This window comes from Schistosoma haematobium, chromosome ZW (assembly GCF_000699445.3).
Source record: "Schistosoma haematobium chromosome ZW, whole genome shotgun sequence".
Classification (NCBI taxonomy): domain Eukaryota; kingdom Metazoa; phylum Platyhelminthes; class Trematoda; order Strigeidida; family Schistosomatidae; genus Schistosoma; species Schistosoma haematobium.
The window spans coordinates 3,336,242-3,356,042 of record NC_067195.1 but is presented as its reverse complement, the minus strand read 5'-3'; the positions used below and the strand labels follow the sequence as shown (position 1 = coordinate 3,356,042).

Here is a 19,801-nt window from a genome sequence, read left to right as displayed (position 1 = left end):
AAACAACATTGAATGTGACACTTGTGTGTATCAGTTCAAGTTGTCACAACCAATTAACATAAAGAGGTAAAATTGTCAGAACAAGTACCAGAGTAATAAAGGTAGTAACAGTATTAGTGGTGGCACAAACGATCAAACATAGACAATATAATTGAGAAAAATATGAATTCATGAGGTGAGAAATCACAAGATAGTTAGAAAATTAGAATCTAAAGGGGGGAGGGAGAATGAATGAATGAATCTACGTTCCTGTAATAGAATGTGCGTCATGTCACTCTCAAAGTTTTCAACCAGTGACAACGATGATTGTGTGAACCTATATCAAGTAGTTTACACCCCTATAGTTTCTCCAAACCAGTTCTTCATAAGCCGTCGCACATCGAGGTATTCGGTGATTAGGCGCACGTAATACGTATCCTAACTGTCTCAATCAGTAAACGTTCATTACCTCGTCAATTGATTTTTCATTCTTGCTTAGAACCCTGCATGTAAGCTCAGATTCACCAATTGTGTGATCCTAAAATATACAAATAATGGTGTAGAGACATGTATGATCGAATATTAGTAGCCTGAAAACATCCTGTGTTTTAAAGGCCACGGAGTTAACTGGTGAACAGTATACTCGTCCTTTAGTTGGCAGGCAATAATCTCGCATACGCCACAAGTGACTGAAGCTGACAAAAATCATTTGAGATTTCTAAATTCGTGCCGAGATTTCGTCAGAATCTAATCAAAACCAGTTGATCAGACTTCCAAGATAAATGATGTGATCAGTACGCTCAACTAGTTCGCTTCCTGTCCTTATTTCAAGCGTTGATATACACTAGTCCTGATGCAACATTTTGTATTTAGATGGAAAGAACCGCATTCTGAATATGCTTTCGTTGTTTCTCAAGGTGGTTTTTTCATCTTTCCATAGTCTTCTCCCGATAGAGCTATATCATCTGTGTATTCTAAGTCAACAAGTGAGTCTCCTGGGATATTGATTCCTGAAAAGTCAGACGACAAGTGTTATCTCTAGAAGGGATGCCTATGAAAATTGGGTAAATGGATTACCCTGACGAACACCACTTGAAGCTATGAGTTCTGGTGTTAGTTCTTCATAAAGTTTAACTCGAACAGTAGTGTTAGTTTGTAGCTCGGTTTCAAGAGACCGGTAATAGCATTTCGTGGTTTAAAGTCGTTAGCATTGATTGATAAGGTGGTGAATCCTCGTCAACTTAAGTGGTTGAAACTTATGTTACGTATGCCTAAATACCGCCTTCCTCGACGAGCGATGCTTAGTAGTGTAGAAGTAGATTGGAAGAAAACCAGAGATGGTTAAACCAAAATATGACATCAGTCTGTGAATTCATTAACTTATGTTTGGAACCATGTTATTAGATCAAGACTACCTAATTTGTATATTCATGGTAAATACGTTCATTGTTTTAAGATGTTAAGTGACGTGGCTCAGATCGCCACTAACCATTAAAATGTAAAATTTTATTTATATCTTGTAAATACGTCTAACTTTTATCTTGTAATCATTATAGTACTGTCTTCCGACTTGTATACACAATAAGAGCAAGATAAAATAACCAAATAATAGATGAAGTTGAAAGAATACTTACTTTTCATATTATTTGGTAGTATATATGATACTCTATTAAATGTAATAATAAATTCCTTTCTCTTATTGATCATACTTGGTCACCAATTATGTTTTTTTTTGTTTTTACAAAAACATTCCAGTACGAACTGTTCAAGGGGATTCTGCACGTCGTTATGCAAAAATTTCTGAAAATATGAATAAAATCTTATCGAATATACAAGATCCAAATCATTCAATGAAAACAAATATGTTGCATAATTTAGAATCACGTGTTAATGCCTTGCCAACTATAACATCGGATTGTATCAGACGTGTACTACACGAAGAATTATTAAGAGTATTTTCAAATAGTAAGTAATAGTAATTTCTTTTTTTTCAACTGTTGTTGCTAGGCTCTATTACGATTTTGGAAACTCATATTGTTCATAATAGTGGGGAAATGGCACTCAGCAATATATGTTTGTGAGAAAGAGAAAAAAAAGTGAGTCGATACATCAGTAAATAAGAGAAAGAAAAAAAAACAATCACCCACAAGCACTAAAACTAGGATTGCTGGATAATCAAAATAAGTGATTGAAAGACCAAGTCTTTAAATGGATTCTATGTCATATAATTAAATAATCATATTTTTGTTACAACAAGTAGAATTAAATACTCATTGGTAGCCTTTTGACCTATATATTCAATGGTTATTTGGTTAATAATCTATTCCCATGTTAAGTCAGTTGAATATTTTGTATATAAATAATAGTTACTGTGTTATTTGGATGAATCAAATATGTATTTCGCAGTTGGAAATTGTAACAGTTATCGTTATATTTTCTCGATCCCATTATTTGTAATTGATTGAACTGCAGTCTATATATACAAAAAACCTAAGCTAACATTATTTCTATGACATTGATCGTAGTTGCTACCTTAAAAATAGTGGTTGGATATGTGTGTTATGATAACTTATTCGATCTATTTTGACTAGAACACTTGTTTCTTTAAGTCTTACCACACCTGGTAAATTGGTTAGAGGACAGTTGGACTAAAAATTTCAAACTCATCTGAAATCGTAGCCGACGTGCTGACTGTACCAAGGAGTATAGTGACATCAAAGTGTTTTCCCCAAACAGCAAGGATCTTCACTGATACTGCCTTTTCATAGTTCATAGCTGAAGGGAGGGGCTAGAGATGGATGACCCTAAAAATACCTCACTTCACCTAACCCCTATGTATATATGACTATACTGCCCATTGTTGTGTCTGTTATTTTTCCTTATCTTACAGCTGTCTTTTCATTGTTAATATTCTGTTGCCTTTTTTTTTGATTAATTAGATTTATCTCGAATTGTTGAACCATTGCAACAATCTCTATTTAATGTGTTAAAAGATCATTTATCTTCATTGCCAACAACGTTAACAGATAATGTTCAACGTACTCTACGTGAAAAGGTGAGATTTTAACTAAGAAACTAATTAATTAATCATTCAGACTTATTAATTAATTCTTTGTAACATGATATATGTGTATTGGTAATTATAATATTCAATTTATATGTATGTACAATTTCATTATATTATGATTGGTAGTCCACACATTTACATCAAATTTCATTGTGCTAATAATCTTAGATCCTTCTAGTCGAATTTGAGCTCTTCTTCGAGTATGAATAGAGGTATTATGATAATTCTTACTTCTTGCCTTACTAAACCGTGAAAGTATTTTTTGAGGTATTTGAAAATGAAAGTGAATTGGGCGCAGTCTCAAAATGCCGGGACTCTGACCTCGAATGCTCAAGAGATAGCTGTTTGAACTTGGTCACACACAACCTTTTTGTGAATAGTTTTTAGTATGTTAGCTCTGTACTCTTATGACCTTATCATCGAGGACGTACATTCATGGCCAAGATGAGATTTTCCATTTTCAAACCTCGCGTTTTCTAAACTCCCACTTCCTTGTGAGAAAAAATCACCGCTACAGATGTGTGTTCTTTAAAGAAAACAACTTACCACTCACTACTACTACTACTACTTCGCCCTTAACATTTAATTTGCTGCTTTTAGTTGTACAACTCTTTGACTAACCTCCTTGATATGATAGTGTCTAAAAGAGATAAGTGTCCTCACCAACATAGCTCGATTAATTCATTACCATATCAAGATAGCATCTATGGTTATGTGGAAGCTTACTGGTGTTAAACACATAATGGTATTCGATTAATAATAAAAATTGATGTGGTCTTTTATCTCATTGAATATGTCGTAATACCATACATCAAGCAATTCCCTCGTACATCCCAATAAGCAACATTCACGGATGGAAAAATGACTGAAGTTGGTGAATACAATATATTTATTGAACAGTCAAAATCTTGTAGATAATCTCAGCCGAATTAAACAACATAGGATTCGGAACATACAAGTTAACTAGTTGAAAACTTGATTACCTAACAACTTTTTATCCACTTTTATATACCTATATTATCTTTATATTTGGAATTATGTATCTTTGTAACAATTAATTTGTTTGTTTCTATATATATATATATATTTTTCAGAATTTCACTACACAAATTGTACGATCTGCATCTGGAATATTGTCTACGGAACTGTCTAATGCTTATCGTGATTCATTAAATAAAATTTATGTTCCAGCCTTAGAAAAATCCACTAAGAAATTATTCACAGATCTTAATAATGTTTTTCAACTTGGTACACAACAATGTATGTTTTACTTAGAAAATTTGTAAACAGTTTTTTATTATGTAAGGAATTTCATTAACCGTATATATCTTCGTTCATTCAACAGGTGAACAAGAACAGTTTAGTATGTTTTTTATGAGTTAGTCATAATGATTAAGGTAAATTTTGGTATAAATATGTTCTAGCTCAAACTATCACATCGACACAGTAAGATGAGATTAATGGGAGAAATGGATAATTAAAATAGAACACTCAAGATGTAGGAATATGCTTCTCAAGGAAGTGTTGAGAAACATGTGTATATGGATGAATATTAGAACTCATAATTTAATTGGAGATGAAAGCTACATAAATCTGTGACAATTCAACAGATTCCCAGTCATGTTGGGAAGCATAATACAATGAGACACTCCTGGAGTTCTAGTGAGAAGTAGTGACCAGTGGAGTTCAACCAGGTCTGTTGTAAGATATCAACTCACTGAAGACAATGGTGTACGGTGGTGCAAATTCGTGGATTAGTTGAAGTTAGACATTAACACCGTTGGATGCCGGCCAGCTCAGTGATCTAGTGGTTAAGTGCTCGCGCGCGAAACCAGTAGGTCCTGGGTTCAAATTCCGCGAGGTGCGGGGTCGTGGGTGCGCACTGCTGAGGAGTCCCATACTAGGACGAAACGGCCGTCCAGTGCTTTCAGGTTTTCCATGGTGGTCTAGCTTCAATTGACTCATGATTTCAACTTGTGATAATACAATGAGTTTTATCCATTTTTTAAAACTCCGGATAGTGTTTGATTTATGTGTTCATTTTAATAATTTCATCCTTCTGGTGACCCATTTGTAACACATTTCTGCGCTACATCTGTCGATGAAGATTCATAGTCTTCTGAACAACAGCTTAACCATCTTTGATTGTTACCCTACATTTTATGTCAGCGTTGATTACCTCATTTTGTTATTAATTCTAACTTTAACGGAATAACGAAGTAAACTATTTTGAGTGTGGCATTTGCCAAATATTTATTTATTTAAACACAAAAATTGGTACAAGGAGGCACCAGATAGATATGCACCGCATAAATCATTCGATTTGTGTGAGGGTTAGGATACCGCCCAGGTTCCCAGACCTAAGCAGGTGGTTTTCTTGGGGGAGGGTGCACACGTAGCCTTCGACCTAGACGTCTGTTCCACAAAGCGGTGGGGCATCGTAAGAAGATGCAGTCATATGGTAGCCGGTGACTAACGATTGGTTCATACGCCATTCGTTTCCTGAGGATTCGGGAGCCCATGTGCATCACTGGTTTGGAATCGGAGTTTTCCAACTGCCCTATGTAAACTTTCCGTGTCAATAACCTGGCAAAAGTGCCGGACATTCGCTTTCCGTCCTCTCAATTTCGTAAACAACAGTAATGGTGAGAGAAGGCAATGAGTAGGACTTCCCTGGCGGAGGCTATATACTCGCGGCCATTTGAGAGCATTTGGAGTGGGAGAGCTGACGCTCCCCACTCTCGGCCGTACCAGGACGTTTGCTAAATAACGATACTTAGTGCTCACCATTATGTGTACGTAGCTACTGTTCACTCAGGCGCACTGTTCATATGGCTGACAACTGACTAGGTAAACATTCTGATTGTTTCTTATAAATTACTCCTTTACACATGTATTTAACCTACTGTACAACATTTGGACTCCTGTATAATTTGACGAATGTAATGTGTCTAGTTTACACTGATATCAGTTCTTTGCTTTCTTTCGTTAACAAAATCTTTATTTTTACTTGTGATCCTCTAATTATTGACAAACTTTTTTTTTCTTCTATTTTTATAGATTTAAATCAAATTTCATCTCGTATTCAAACTCCATCATTTGATGCTACAAATTTTACACCTTTGATGAATCAAATATCATCTATGATAAAAGTAAGCAATGATCATAGGCCTAATTAATCTTTATTTTTAACTAATCCAGATATCTGAAAACAAAGTTTTGAGTAATGGGAGTCGCTAAAACGACATTCATAAAATGTATCCAAGCGCGTTGCATTCATCCTAAAGCTGATCTTTCAAGATCTTATCATAAATTAAATTATGTTATACAGCATTAGCAGACGTTAGCATCATTTCCACAATGCTACCACCATGTTCAAATAGTCATTCGAGTGTATCGCTTATTTAACGCACAAAGCTATTGAACATCTCAGATATCAAAGAATCGATATATGTGGGACGCTATTTTGTAGATGGTTGAGTCGGAATTTATTATCTGCTAACTATTGCCTTCGTTTTTGTAACACGTTTACTTTGACAGATTTCGCAGGCGTTACGTATAGATTTTGTAAAACTTTTTTTTAAAGAAAAGACCCATATATATATATATATATATATATATATATATATATATATATATAACACAATTTACTATAATAAGGGAGAAAACTGTCTTAACATAGCAGTATTTGATAGTCAAGATGTTTTTCGAAACTGTAAGTGAATTCATTCATTCAATCATGTCTCTATCTTTCTAGTTGATAGAAGATTACAACCATATTGATCGATTTACCATCTTTACCCATAGTGCTCTACCTCCTAACATCAGTGTTCATAACTCAATTATTGCAATATACACATAAGCAGTAATTTAAAGATATCCACTATCTGATACAAACAATTGACATACCTTTGCTTTTAAAGATCATTTCTTATATTCGTCACGTATTTCAAAAATGATTATTTTGGATTATATCCTCTTTTTGATAAACAAAAAGATATCACTCTCTTGCATTATTAGTTTTTTATATCGCTATATGGATAGGTTAATTGTTACTATAGATGATTACAAAACTATATTTAGTTAGTGTACTCATCGAACAAGTGGCCTGTATCATGCTTGTACTCCAAGTCAATGATGATAAAATTTAAACGGGATCAGGGATGCATACTGATGAACAATTCCATATTAGGATAAAACGCCATCCAGCGCTTCCAGATTTTCAGTGGTAGTCTACCATTGATCAATTCATGATCTCAATTAAAACTCAACAATCTCCACAACCGTGTACTGATAAAATTAATGAGTTATTTCTACGAGTATATCGTTGAAGAGAAATTAATGAATAACTATTGTACTAATTAATGTAACCGATACACAGTACAGGTAATGTACTACTTTATCTCCATTTGCGATGGCAGATACCTGCTAGACACCCCCCCCCAATTAATGGGGTTAAATGATACTTTCCAGTTAAATAATGTAGTTAAAATCGGATGATAGTGACCAATATAATGTTATAGAATATATATAGTGATAAGTAGGTATTCTTTTAGTGTATCATCTACTGTCAGATGTAAATACGATCATCGTTACCATCATCGATCTGATTTTTCTCCAACCCACTATTCTCTGTATCTTGACTAGCCCTTGTAAAATGCTAATCACTATACACTACAGAATTAATGTTTCCTTTCATTTTATGTGTTCTTTCTTTGTAGTATTGTTGTGTTTTCCTTTCTCTTTACCTATTTAGTCAACTCTTACTGAAACATTGAAAGAAGTTGAAAGCAAACGTGGTAATTCTTCTTCTCTTAAACTAAATCAATCATCAGATTCATATACAACTAATACTATTGATCGTAATGATCATTATTCAGATGTAGTATTCGACAATGTAAAGCATAAACAATCCAATTCAACAATGTTGGATAAAACAGCTGTGAATAAAAAATCATATAATCGTCATTTAAATAAGTCAGGTATTGTCAATACTCCTCTTGTTAGTGGTAGCAATAATAACAATAATAGTAATAATAATAATCCTAGTGTAAAGAATAAAATACAAACAACTAATGAGAGTCCATATTCATCAAATCTACTTCCACAACCACCACTATCAACATTAACAACAACAACACCAACGACATCGTCATCATCGTTGTCATCATCAATGAAGCAAGATAAATTGACACGTTTATTTCGACAAGCTCAAGTGTTGATTCATTCAGATCGTTTAGTTGATGCTTTGGAATTGGTAATGTTTAATTATTTTCATTATAATATAATATAATAATTATAATAATATTGAAAATTCAATCACTTAGATATCAGTGAATTAATTAAAGAGCTACATATTTCACATATTAAGATAATAAAATATACACTATAAAGGAGTAAGTATTCAATAGAAATACTTATCTGTCATTTGTGTACGTTAAGATCATTCGAATTGAATAAACATTGATGATTACTTCGTAATCAATTCATATGAAAGATTTCAGTCCTATAAAAGGTTAATCATAGTCTAAATTTCTTTAAGATAACGTGGCAAGGATTTGACGAAGTGAAGTTTTAGGTTCTTTATGATTTCAAATACACTTGACTGACTAATGAAAGCTAACTGGCATTGAAAGCTAGGTCAGATAGTGTTTCTTGTCAGTTGCCTTCAACTGTCTTAAATTTAATATATATATGTATAACAGATGGGTTTTGTGGATATTATAGTAATTTCAATGGTTAAGATCATGGGTCAGTTGAAGCTAGACCACCATGGAAAACCTGAAAGCACTGGACGGCCGTTTCGTCCTAGTATGGGACTCCTCAGCAGTGCGCACCCACGACCCCGCACCTCGCGGAATTCGAACCCAGGACCTACTGGTTTCGCGCGCGAGCACTTAACCACTAGATCACTGAGCTGGCCGGCATCCAACGGTGTTAATGTCTAACTTCAACTAATCCACGAATTTGCACCACCGTACACCATTGTCTTCAGTGAGTTGATATCATCTCACAACAGACCTGGTTGAACTCCACTGGTCACTACTTCTCACTAGAACTCTAGGATATACCTCGTGAAGCCAGTTATTAGTGAGCATATGTTGATCAATATCAGAAGGAGTTTTTGTAGATATTATAGTAATTTCAATGGTTGAGATTATATATATATATATATATATATATATATATATATATATATATATATATATATAACCTTTTAGGAAATAGACGATTAAATTACTGGAGATTTGTTTTAAAGGATTGGACATTGTAACCTATATTTTACTGGTATTCTCAGAGAGTTTATACAAATGTCGTGATCATCCCACTAAAGTGTATTCTTATTTAAATTGATATAAACTACTTAGTTGACATATTAATGTTAGATATCTTAATGGTTATCATCAAATGCCCTGGTACGGCCGAGAGTGGTCAAAGTCCGCTCTCCCTCTCGAAATGCTCTCACATGGCCACGCCTATATAGCGTCTGCCAGGGAAGTTCTACTCACAGCCTTCTCTCACCAGGGGTATTGTTTACAAAAATGAGAGGACGGAAAGCAAATGTCTGGCGCTTTAACCGGATTCCAAACCAATGGTGCACATGGGCTCCAGTATCCTGAAGGAACAAATTGCGTATGAACCAATTGTTGGTCACCGGCTTCCATGGGACTGCATCTCCTTACGATACTCCACTGCCTTGTGGATTAGACCTTCAGGTCGGAAGCTCCGAGTGTGGTCCCCTAAGAAAACCACCTGCTTCGGTTTGGGCACCCGGGCAGTATCACAGCCCTCACACATATCGAATGAGATTTGTGTGGCGCATATATATTTAGTACCTCCTTTTACCAATATCTATGTTAAAATAAATAAAATAAAAATTGGTTTTACTTACATCTTAATGAATGTTTTAATAATAAAATTTTGATTGGAATTTAACATACTATTTTATTGAAATCATGAATCGATCCAAGTTACGCTTACTATTAAGAACCTGGATCAGTTTATGATTTCAATCATTAGGTAATCATGGTAAATCAGCTTATGCGGTTGTTAATCTTCATCGACTGAGATGGTTGGGCCACGTATTACGTATGCCTGAATACCGATTACCACGTCGTGCAATGCTAACGGGTGTTAGATATGGTTGAAAGAAAATTAGGGACGGCCAAACCAAAAAGTGGCATCAGTGCTTGAAGACACTAACCTCTATTCTGAGCCATGTTGGTAGATGCAGACTACTTGGTTAGGGTCCGCGTAACTATCGTAACCAATGGTTGGAGACTCTTGGTGACATGGCTCAGAATCGATCACAATGGCGTCGGTGTATACACTCCCTGTCTTCCCTTAAACAAAGAGATTAAAATCACTTCACATCTTTCTTTCTACTAACTAATTCTTTCTTCCTGTATCCTCATATGCAATCTTTCTCCTATATACTACCACCATTGACTTAACCACTCCTATGAATCCGATGTTCACCTTGCTGTGCTAATGCGGTATGGCAACTTGAACCGATGCATATATGTGCCTGGTCCTACGTTGTAGCTGAGTGACTGACTTATGATTTCAATGAAATTCAAAAATCTCCACAACCCCCATACTGAGTATTATTTTATACAAGTAATGTGACAAGTGTGTATCATCATGAAAGAGCCTATTGAACTTGGGGTTAACCAAAATAATGACAAAGTTATTACAAAAAAGAAAACTTTGTTTGTTAATATACGAAACATAAACTATACACGAAGAAAAATATACTTGACGTTATTTAAATTGTCAGGAGTAGGTGTGTTCAAGTTTGTTTGTTTTTTGGTCTTGTATTACACAATTATAAATAGTTAGTCATTACAACTATAATCCAGATAAAGCATGTAATGAGGTTATCTCTATGATCTGTAAAACATAGACAACAAATATATCAGAGTTCTGTTATCATGATAGGGTATAATTGAAAATAAGAAGTATATATGTACAGCAGTGTATTTATCAGCGATAAACAATGTATCATGCAAGAAGCATTCAAAACCAGAAGAGAAGGTTAAATTAATTCATAACTAAATTCTTGCTTTCTGATTGACTAATGATAAATCTCTATAATCGTTTATCAGATTATTAAGCTTTCAATTAAGTCTAAAACATTGAATAATATTGGTTATAAATAAATGTCATAAGTACGTAAGTTACTATAGTGTTGATTAAAAGAATGAGAAGAAACATTCAGATATTAAAATTAAAAATTATGAATATCAATAAATGTAATCATGAACAATATATTTTTATATAAGCAAAGATAGATAGTGGCTCGCAGGGGAATCCAGGACGCACGTTTTGTCCTTTTTGAGACTCGTCAGCTGAATGTACCTGCATCTCAGAATTGACGTTCACTCTGGGACTCGAACCCAGTACTGTTCGCTTTAAACGCCATTACGTTATGCACTTAGCTACTGAATCCTGATAGCCACCTGCTTGTGCAATGAATTGAAGTTATATTCACTTGATGTGAATATATTTATATAATTTTAAAAAAAAAGGAGAATTGCCTTACTTTACTTTGTCCTCTGTATAACTTCAGATTTACTTATGATAAGAGTTAATATTAAACATATCAATTTATTAATTATTCCGGCTATATCTCCTGTAAGATAAATGATACAATGATCAGTAAACAGTTATTACGACTAATTGACCTCTCTATTGATCATGAAGCTACTTCCAACTTAGTGTCTAGTCAAAAGATTAAATTTGGAATAAAGATATCTTGTCTATTGTACTTTATTTATTCATAACTCAAGATACATACAATAATAATATACGACTTGAATTGTCTGACCCACATATTAACACATACACACACACACACACACATAGAAGGAAATGGCAATGCATGCAAAATTTATTTATAAGTGATTTCAAAAAACGGAGTATTAAAGGAATAATTGATCAATTAATAATAAATCTTAAAGAGTAAAATAGATAACAACGTTTATCTTGGTCGAACAAATGCTTTCAAATAGAGAAATATAGAAAATATTTATGAGAGTTCAGTATTTCTCATTATTTATTATAACACATAGATATTGGTACAAGGAAGCACCAAATACATATGCACCACACAGATCTCATTTAATGTGTGTGAGGGCTGTGATACTGCCCGGGTGCTCAGACCGAAGGGGGTGGCTTTCTTAGGGGGCCACACCCCGAGTCTTTTACCTGAAGGTCTAATCCACAGGACATTGGAGGATCGTAAGGAGATGCAGTCCCATGGAAGCCAGTGACCAGCAATTGTCTCATACGCCATTTGTTCCTTCAGGATACTGGAGCCCATGTGCACCATTGGTTTGGAATGAGTGTTTTCCAACTCCCCTAGATGGACTCTCCATGTCCACCAACCTGATTAAAACGCTGGATATTCGCTTTTCGTCCTCTCAATTTCGTAAAAAAAACACCCGTGGTAAGAGAAGGCAGTGAGTAGGACTTCCCTGGCGGAGGCTATATATGTGTGGCCATGTGAGAGCATTTCGTGAGGGAGAGCGGACTTTCCCCACTCTTGGTCATACCAGGGCATTTGGGGGCTCATTTACTCCTCTTTATGCCAATAAGGATGATGGAAATAATAATAATCTATGATTTTTAGATCATGTGTTTGGTTAGTAGACGAAAAACAATAACTAATTCTAACTGCACATTTATTGTAAATCATGTGTATTTATCCATTACGCCACAATGTTACTATTCTATAATCGATTTAGAAATTCCCTATTTAAGTACTTTCTTTGTATATAAAGTGATAGCGAGTGAAATTATGAGCCCCGAGTTTAAAACCCAGGACTGATCTTATATAACATAGTGGGTGACCGACCCGGTCTTTGCTACCGTCTAGGTTGTCTAGCAGAGTTGTCTCCATTACCCAGCTGCCATATAGAGAAATAACATGTTTGTAGATGTAGTTAATTATTAGTATAAGAAGCAGTTGTGTGTTGCCTTTATGACTGAGGAAATAGCTTTTATTAATATTATTATTTCAGTATTCAAAATGGGATAGATTGATCTCTAATACATGCATATATTTATGAGGTAATTATTGAAAACCAAAAGTCACTGAACAACTATTTCTTGCTTACATGAAAGTATTGCTTAGTAATTACACATCCACGACTCCACTAGTGACTGCTGAACCCAGGACCTCCATATTTCGCAGCAAATGCTTTTTATCCAAACTACTGGGATCTCATTCAGTGGTTTTTTTTTTATATTCATTCCTCTCTGATTTTCAGTGTTTTATTTATTTAACTAAAGTCACTTGGTGATGTAAATCTTCGATTTTAAAAATTTCCACAGCACCCTATTGTGTTTCTCGTTAATAGTTAAAAAATCTCCATAACTCAAAGGGTAACATATCAAATTGTGTAAGATGACAAATGTTCAAATCAGTTTCTTACAAGATCGATGATATATCTTGTCGACATATGTGACAAATCAACATGTTAAACTCTCTGGTTGATCAAATGATCTCTACTAATTTAGATAATGTCATATGTAAAGTTGAAGAGGTTAAACAGAACTATATTTGATATATGCCCATTAGATTTCAAGTACATTGACTGATGATACATGAACTTATTGATACATGTAAATTCTATAAATAAAAAATGTTTAATCAGACAAACAGAGATGATCATTAAAAGAAAAAAAAACAATATAATTAGCATTATTCTGAATATTGAAAGTTAATCAATATTACTACGTTTGAGATTGGTGTAAGTACAAACAGAATAGATTTAAATTTTAGTTTTATTAAAAGGGCGGCCAAACCAAAACGTGGCATCAGTCCACAAAGTCACTTACTTCTAGTCTTAATCATGTTGGTAGATGCAGACTACTTGGTTAGGGTCCGCGTGACTATCGTAACCAATGGTTGGAGACTCTTGTTGACATGGCTCAGAATCGATCGATCACAATGGCGTCGGTGTATACACTCCCTGTCTTCCCTTAAACAAAGAGATTAAAATCACTTCACATCTTTCTTTCTACTAACTAATTCTTTCTTCCTGTATCCTCATATGCAATCTTTCTTTTATATATTACCACCACTGAATTAACTACTATGAATCCGGTGTTCATCTTACCGTGCCAATTAGGTATGGCAACTTGGACCGATGCATATATGTGCCTGGTCCTACGTTGTAGCTGACTGACAGACTGACCTAGAGTCACTCAGAGTTAGTCCTCCGAAATATTGACTTTTCGCTTAACCCAGCCGGTTCAGTCCGGAACGTCAATATTAGCCTCCTTTATATGAATCATATATTTCACACATAATTGGCCTATATACAAGCCAAATAGACCACATCATACTATAAAATAGAAAATAACATTTGTACAAGATCAAGGCGAAGGTAGCTATGGTTGTGAGAGGCTGTAACTAATAAATTGGGAATAACTTAAGAATAGTAAGTCTAATCATTGTAGCCACTATGTCAAATAAAAGCTGATAATAAAAGGTATATGAGTGTACATATATTATGGTTACTCAATAGTTACCATTCACTTATTCTTCTTCCGGATATAACAATAATAAAATCGTGTTAGTAGATTGTATGAATGACACTAAATCCAATAGGTCTAGAGCAAAATAAAAACTGAATAACATTTGTACTGTATTGAGCAAGAACACCAGTGTGGACAATCGAATGTATTTGACACTAAATTACAGAGCATCTCAATAAAATCTGAGAACCACACATCCATCATATCTAACTTGACTGTTCCTGTTGCAAATATCAATCCATTGTCTCAGATTTCGTTGTTCATGCGTTTTCATACCGATTGCGTTTCATTCCCGTTCTTTCCTCATCGATCTTTTACTGAAATACATTCTACGCCTGACCACTGTCATATACTACTTGTGTGGATATAAGTAACCCACACCACAGTACTACTTTAACGGTGTCATGTCTTTCGTAAATTTTGACTATCATGCTTGATATGTCAACCTACTGACACACCTCATTACCTATATTCAGAGATTTCTATCCAATGATATCGCACACATTTCTGGTTGACTGTGAACGTTAGCCTTTTTTAAACATGTCTCTATGCGTAACCATTGCTAAACATCCCAATAGACGGTATATCCTTCTGTTATAAACTCTTTTACATCTATTAGGTGAGTATATTTTTCAGTTTATTTAGACGATCAAAGCAAAATATTAGGTAGTTCATCTAAACATCAAAACATGAACTGATATTTATATTGATACAGTCATTCATTCTTAATATCGACGCACTCGTTTCAAGTCAGTAAGTTCTATAGAGTTTAGCCAACTAGATGTTTATTTTCATGGGATACTTTTGAGAACATAGAACACTAGATATTTTTTATTTTTATCAGTTTGGAACTCTTTATCAACGCTCATCCACCATAATGTCAAATGGAAAGAAGCTCAAGATTTTTATGTCACACGACAAACGTGACTCCTCAATTATAATATAACTTCCTATTTTCAGCTTTCAGTCAGTTTGTAACAGCACGACGATAACCTTGACAATAGTTATCTTCTAGAATATTTGAACTTTATTGATCACAGATAGTCACACTTCGGGAATTGTTCGTGAAGACAGTTCTTATTGAATACATGATGATTAATTGGTAAATTGTTGAGTCTGTGGCAGTTGTTTTACTCGACGATATATTATTTCATTTTGTTTGTTTTTAGGCTTTAGTTTCTACTGACCAACCACTTCTTCTAGATATCTGTAATGATATTGATGTGAATAAACTTTTCAGTTCTGGTGATCATACAATAGGTCAAAACATTTTATTGTCTTTAATTCATCAATTAAGTTGTGGTGATTTAAGTGCTCAATTGGATTTAAAAGTCAAGTGAGTTTTCACATATGTTTATGTGTCCTATTAATTAGTATGATGATGTTGAGCTATGTTAAGCTTACAAAATGTTTATTTCATCATAGTTGGATACTACTTCAGTTGAATTAGCCTTAGTCAGTTAAGAGACACAGTGCAAGTATTTGCTGTTCCAAGTTGTTAATGTTCACATACGGTCGGTGATTAATAGATAGAAGGGAAATTAACTGGATTAAAATCATACGAATCAGAAAACCAAGTCCGCTTTTGCAAACTTTGCCTTACTTGTGATGCGCAAACGAGATATCCGTCTCTTAACTACTTTGGACCTGTGAAACGTAAATATTTGTAGGCTACTAGTATTTGTTCATAGGGGTCTCTAATGTCATTGTTCGTGTATGTTGAGATCATCAATTTAGCTATTCTGAGGTTATGAACACTAATAAGTAAGGATGGCAAATCAAGTGACGAAGTAGTTAATGTTTATGGACTGAGAACATGTACTAAGTATCCTCGACGTACGATGGTAGCTAATGTATGAGCAGTTTGGAAGGAATCTGGGGACGGCTGATGCATGAATTGGGATCAATCTATCAAGACATTGACTGTTGGACTGTGTGATTTAGGTGGGTGGAAACCACTTAGTTGGAGTCTGCGTGATTATTATAACCATTGATTAGAGAAATCGGATAACGTAGCTCAAAATTGTTCGTAACGGCATAGATCCATTCACTCTTTATCTTTCCATAAATCCTAAGTTTCTAAGTAATATAATAAATATTTCTACTACACTAACCCATACTTCTCGAATAATTTCACTGGTTTTTTTTATCCTTTCTATTACCTCTAATACTGTCAGCAATATACCCGCTGTCAATTAATTTCAAATTATTGCAGCATTGGGAGCTGACATAGCTTCAGATCACTACCTGCTTGTGGTTTTCAAAATGTATCTGAAGCCAAAGAAGCACTGGATAGCTGGAGAAACAGTACTGCAAGGTTTGATACAGCCTTCTTTCGTGATACTAACAAACTCAACAAATTCAAGATAACATTACAAGAGGTTCCAAGCCCTACTACATATACTGGAAGAAGAAACTACTGTGGCGGACAACTGGAAAGAGATCAAAGTAGCGCTAACTTCAGTGTATCAGGAGGTTCTGGGTCGCAAGAAGCATCATCATAAGGAATGGATCTATTTCGAAACTCTAGCCAAGGTTCAATAAAGGAAGAATAATAAGACAGCAACTGTTCAGTCAACCAAGAGGAGAGAAAGCCAAGGCACACGACGAATATACAGAAGCGAACAAGATTGAAGAGGAACGTTAGAACCGACAAGCAGAACTGCGTAGAAAATCTACACTGCAAAGTCGTGTATGGAGGACAGCTCATAAGCGCTTTCCAAATGAGGACCGAAGTCAAACAAGGCTTCTCAATTCCTCCCTCTCTTTCTTCTGGTGGTTGACTGGATTATGAAGACCTCTCCATCTGAGGGGAAAGCATAGAATACAGTGGACAGCTTGGATGCAACTAGACAATTTGGACTTGGCAGATGACCCAGCTCTACTATCCCATACACACGAACAAATAAAGGTCAAGACAGCCAGTGTAGCAGCAGTCTCTGCAACGGTAGGCCTCAACAAAGGCAAGGGAAAGAGCAAGATCCTCAAATCCATCGCGGAGAAAACCTACCCAATCACACTCGCTGGAGATCTGGAAAGTGGGGAAACTTTCACGTGCCTGGACAGCATCATCGATGAACGTGGAGGATTTGATGCAGACGTAAATGCGAGGATTGGAAAAGCAAGGACAGCATTCCTGTAGTTGAAGAGCATATGGTAGTCAAAACAACTCAGTCAACATCAAAGTCACAATCTTCAATGCGAACGTCAATATAGTTCTACTAAAATGTGGAGAACTACTACAACTATTATCAAAAAGATAAAAGTGTTTATAAACAATTGTCTGCGGAATATACTGAACGTCCGTTGGCCGGATACTATTAGCAACAGCCTATTATGGGTGAGAACAAACCAGATTTCCGCTGAAGAGGAAATCAAGAAGAGACGCTGGAGATGGATAGGACATACATTATAGAAATCACCAAACTGCATCAGGAAGCAAGTCCCAACTTGGGATCATAAAGGAAAACGGAAGAGAAGGAGGCCGAAGAACGTATTACGTCGGAAATTGGAAGCAGGCATCAAAAGGGTGAATATCAACTGTTAAGGATTGTCCAGAATAGGGTTGAATGAAGATTGCTGGTAGGTGGCTTATGATCCTCCACGAGGAGTGACGGGCGTACGTAAGTAAATATTGCAGTATTCAGTATTGGGACATCTCAATAATCCCAAATTCTTTGTAAAGTACTTAGCGATACATTGACACGTATTTTTCACTCAAAATAAAATAAATTCATATTATTTTGTATTCATTGTTCTCTCTTTACCTAAATAAGTACATACTATTCAACAATGTTCATAGATTTCACAGATTGAAACCATGAGTCAATAGAAGCTAGACCACCATGATAAACCTGGAAGCACTTGACGGCCGTTTCGTCCTAGCATGGGACTCCTCAGCAGTGCGCATCCGCGAGACTTGAACCCAGGATCTATCAGTCTCGCGCCAGACGCTTAACCAACTAGACCACTGAGCCGGCCACTGATAGGTCCAGGGTTCGAATCTCGCGGGGTGCGAAATCGTGGATTCGTAGTGCTGAGGAGTCCCATACTAGGACGAAACGGCCGTCCAGTGCTTTCAGGTTTACCATGGTGGTCTAGCTTCAATTGACTCATAAATTCAGCTAGTGAAATTTCTAAAATCTCCACAAAACCCCCTTCTGATAATGTTCATAAATGTTTATTTTCATATAATTTATTACTTTTTATTTCATTTAAAACAGATATCTTCAAGAAGCTATTCTTTGTCTTGAATTTGATGATCCTACTACATCAGTACATGGACCAGCAATATTACACTTACTTAATACACGTCTTGATACTTTACTAAATTCAACAAATAACAATAATAATAATAATTCAACAAATAAAAACAATAATAAAATTACCAATGCATTACGTAATCGTGTTATTAAATTAAATCGTACAGTGAAATGTTTATTTAAAGAAATTGCCTTATCTGATGACAAATAATAAATAATAATCATCAGTTTACCTACCCATTATTGTATGTTACATAATAATAATAATAACTTAATTCATTTGTCTTTCTTGTTTTCGCTTTCATTGTTACACTATTCATTTGGTTTAGATTTTATTCTTGAATACAATAATCAATAAATAAAACCTACATCTTGAGGGTGAATGTAAGTGACCGGTTTTTACAATTCCACATATACGTATCAGTACATGTTATTATTATTATTATTATTATTATTATTATTATTATTATTATTATTATTATTATTACTATTGTTTTTGACATTTTGAAAACGAGAACTAAAGGGGTTTTTTTGTATGTGACGATTTCGTAATCATCTTGATGATAAGTTTATTTGTGTACTTTACTGTTTTGTTTTCATTTCTCAAATATAATTAATTAATTATTATTATTATTACTATGATTACTAGTTCGTATTACATTTCTCAGTAATGTTTAAAAGTTTAATTATATAATGTCATTATAAAATTACGTCGATTATGTAACTTACTTACTTACGCCTTTTACTTCTTGTAAAGGAGCATAGGCTGCTCACTAACATTCTCTATCCAACCCTGTCCTAGGCAATCTTTTCCAGTTGTCAATCATCCTTTTCATATCTCCTTCTATTTCCCAACGTAATGTGTTCTTTGGTTTTCCTCTTTTCCACTTCCTTTCACGATTCCAAGTTAGGGCTTGCCTCATGATGCAGTTTGATGATTTACGTA

At 34.9% G+C, this 19,801-nt stretch overlaps 1 protein-coding gene across 2 annotated transcripts in view; it reads left to right on the top strand.

Annotated features, from left to right (window-relative positions):
• The window catches only part of EDC4 (enhancer of mRNA decapping 4), a 59,420-nt gene extending 39,933 nt beyond the window's left edge, over positions 1 to 19,487 (top strand). The window contains exons 16-22 of one of the 2 annotated variants that reach the window (XM_051210196.1): positions 1,735 to 1,944; positions 2,919 to 3,034; positions 4,141 to 4,306; positions 6,107 to 6,198; positions 7,803 to 8,303; positions 15,763 to 15,929; positions 18,817 to 19,487. In XM_051210196.1, the coding sequence (XP_051070162.1) occupies positions 1,735 to 1,944; positions 2,919 to 3,034; positions 4,141 to 4,306; positions 6,107 to 6,198; positions 7,803 to 8,303; positions 15,763 to 15,929; positions 18,817 to 19,066 (1,502 nt within the window). In that variant the 3' untranslated portion in view covers positions 19,067 to 19,487. Of the gene's footprint in view, positions 1 to 1,734; positions 1,945 to 2,918; positions 3,035 to 4,140; positions 4,307 to 6,106; positions 8,304 to 15,762; positions 15,930 to 18,816 lie in introns of both variants that reach the window. The other variant, XM_051210194.1, reaches the window with a different exon arrangement.
• Positions 19,488 to 19,801: the final 314 nt, after the last annotated feature.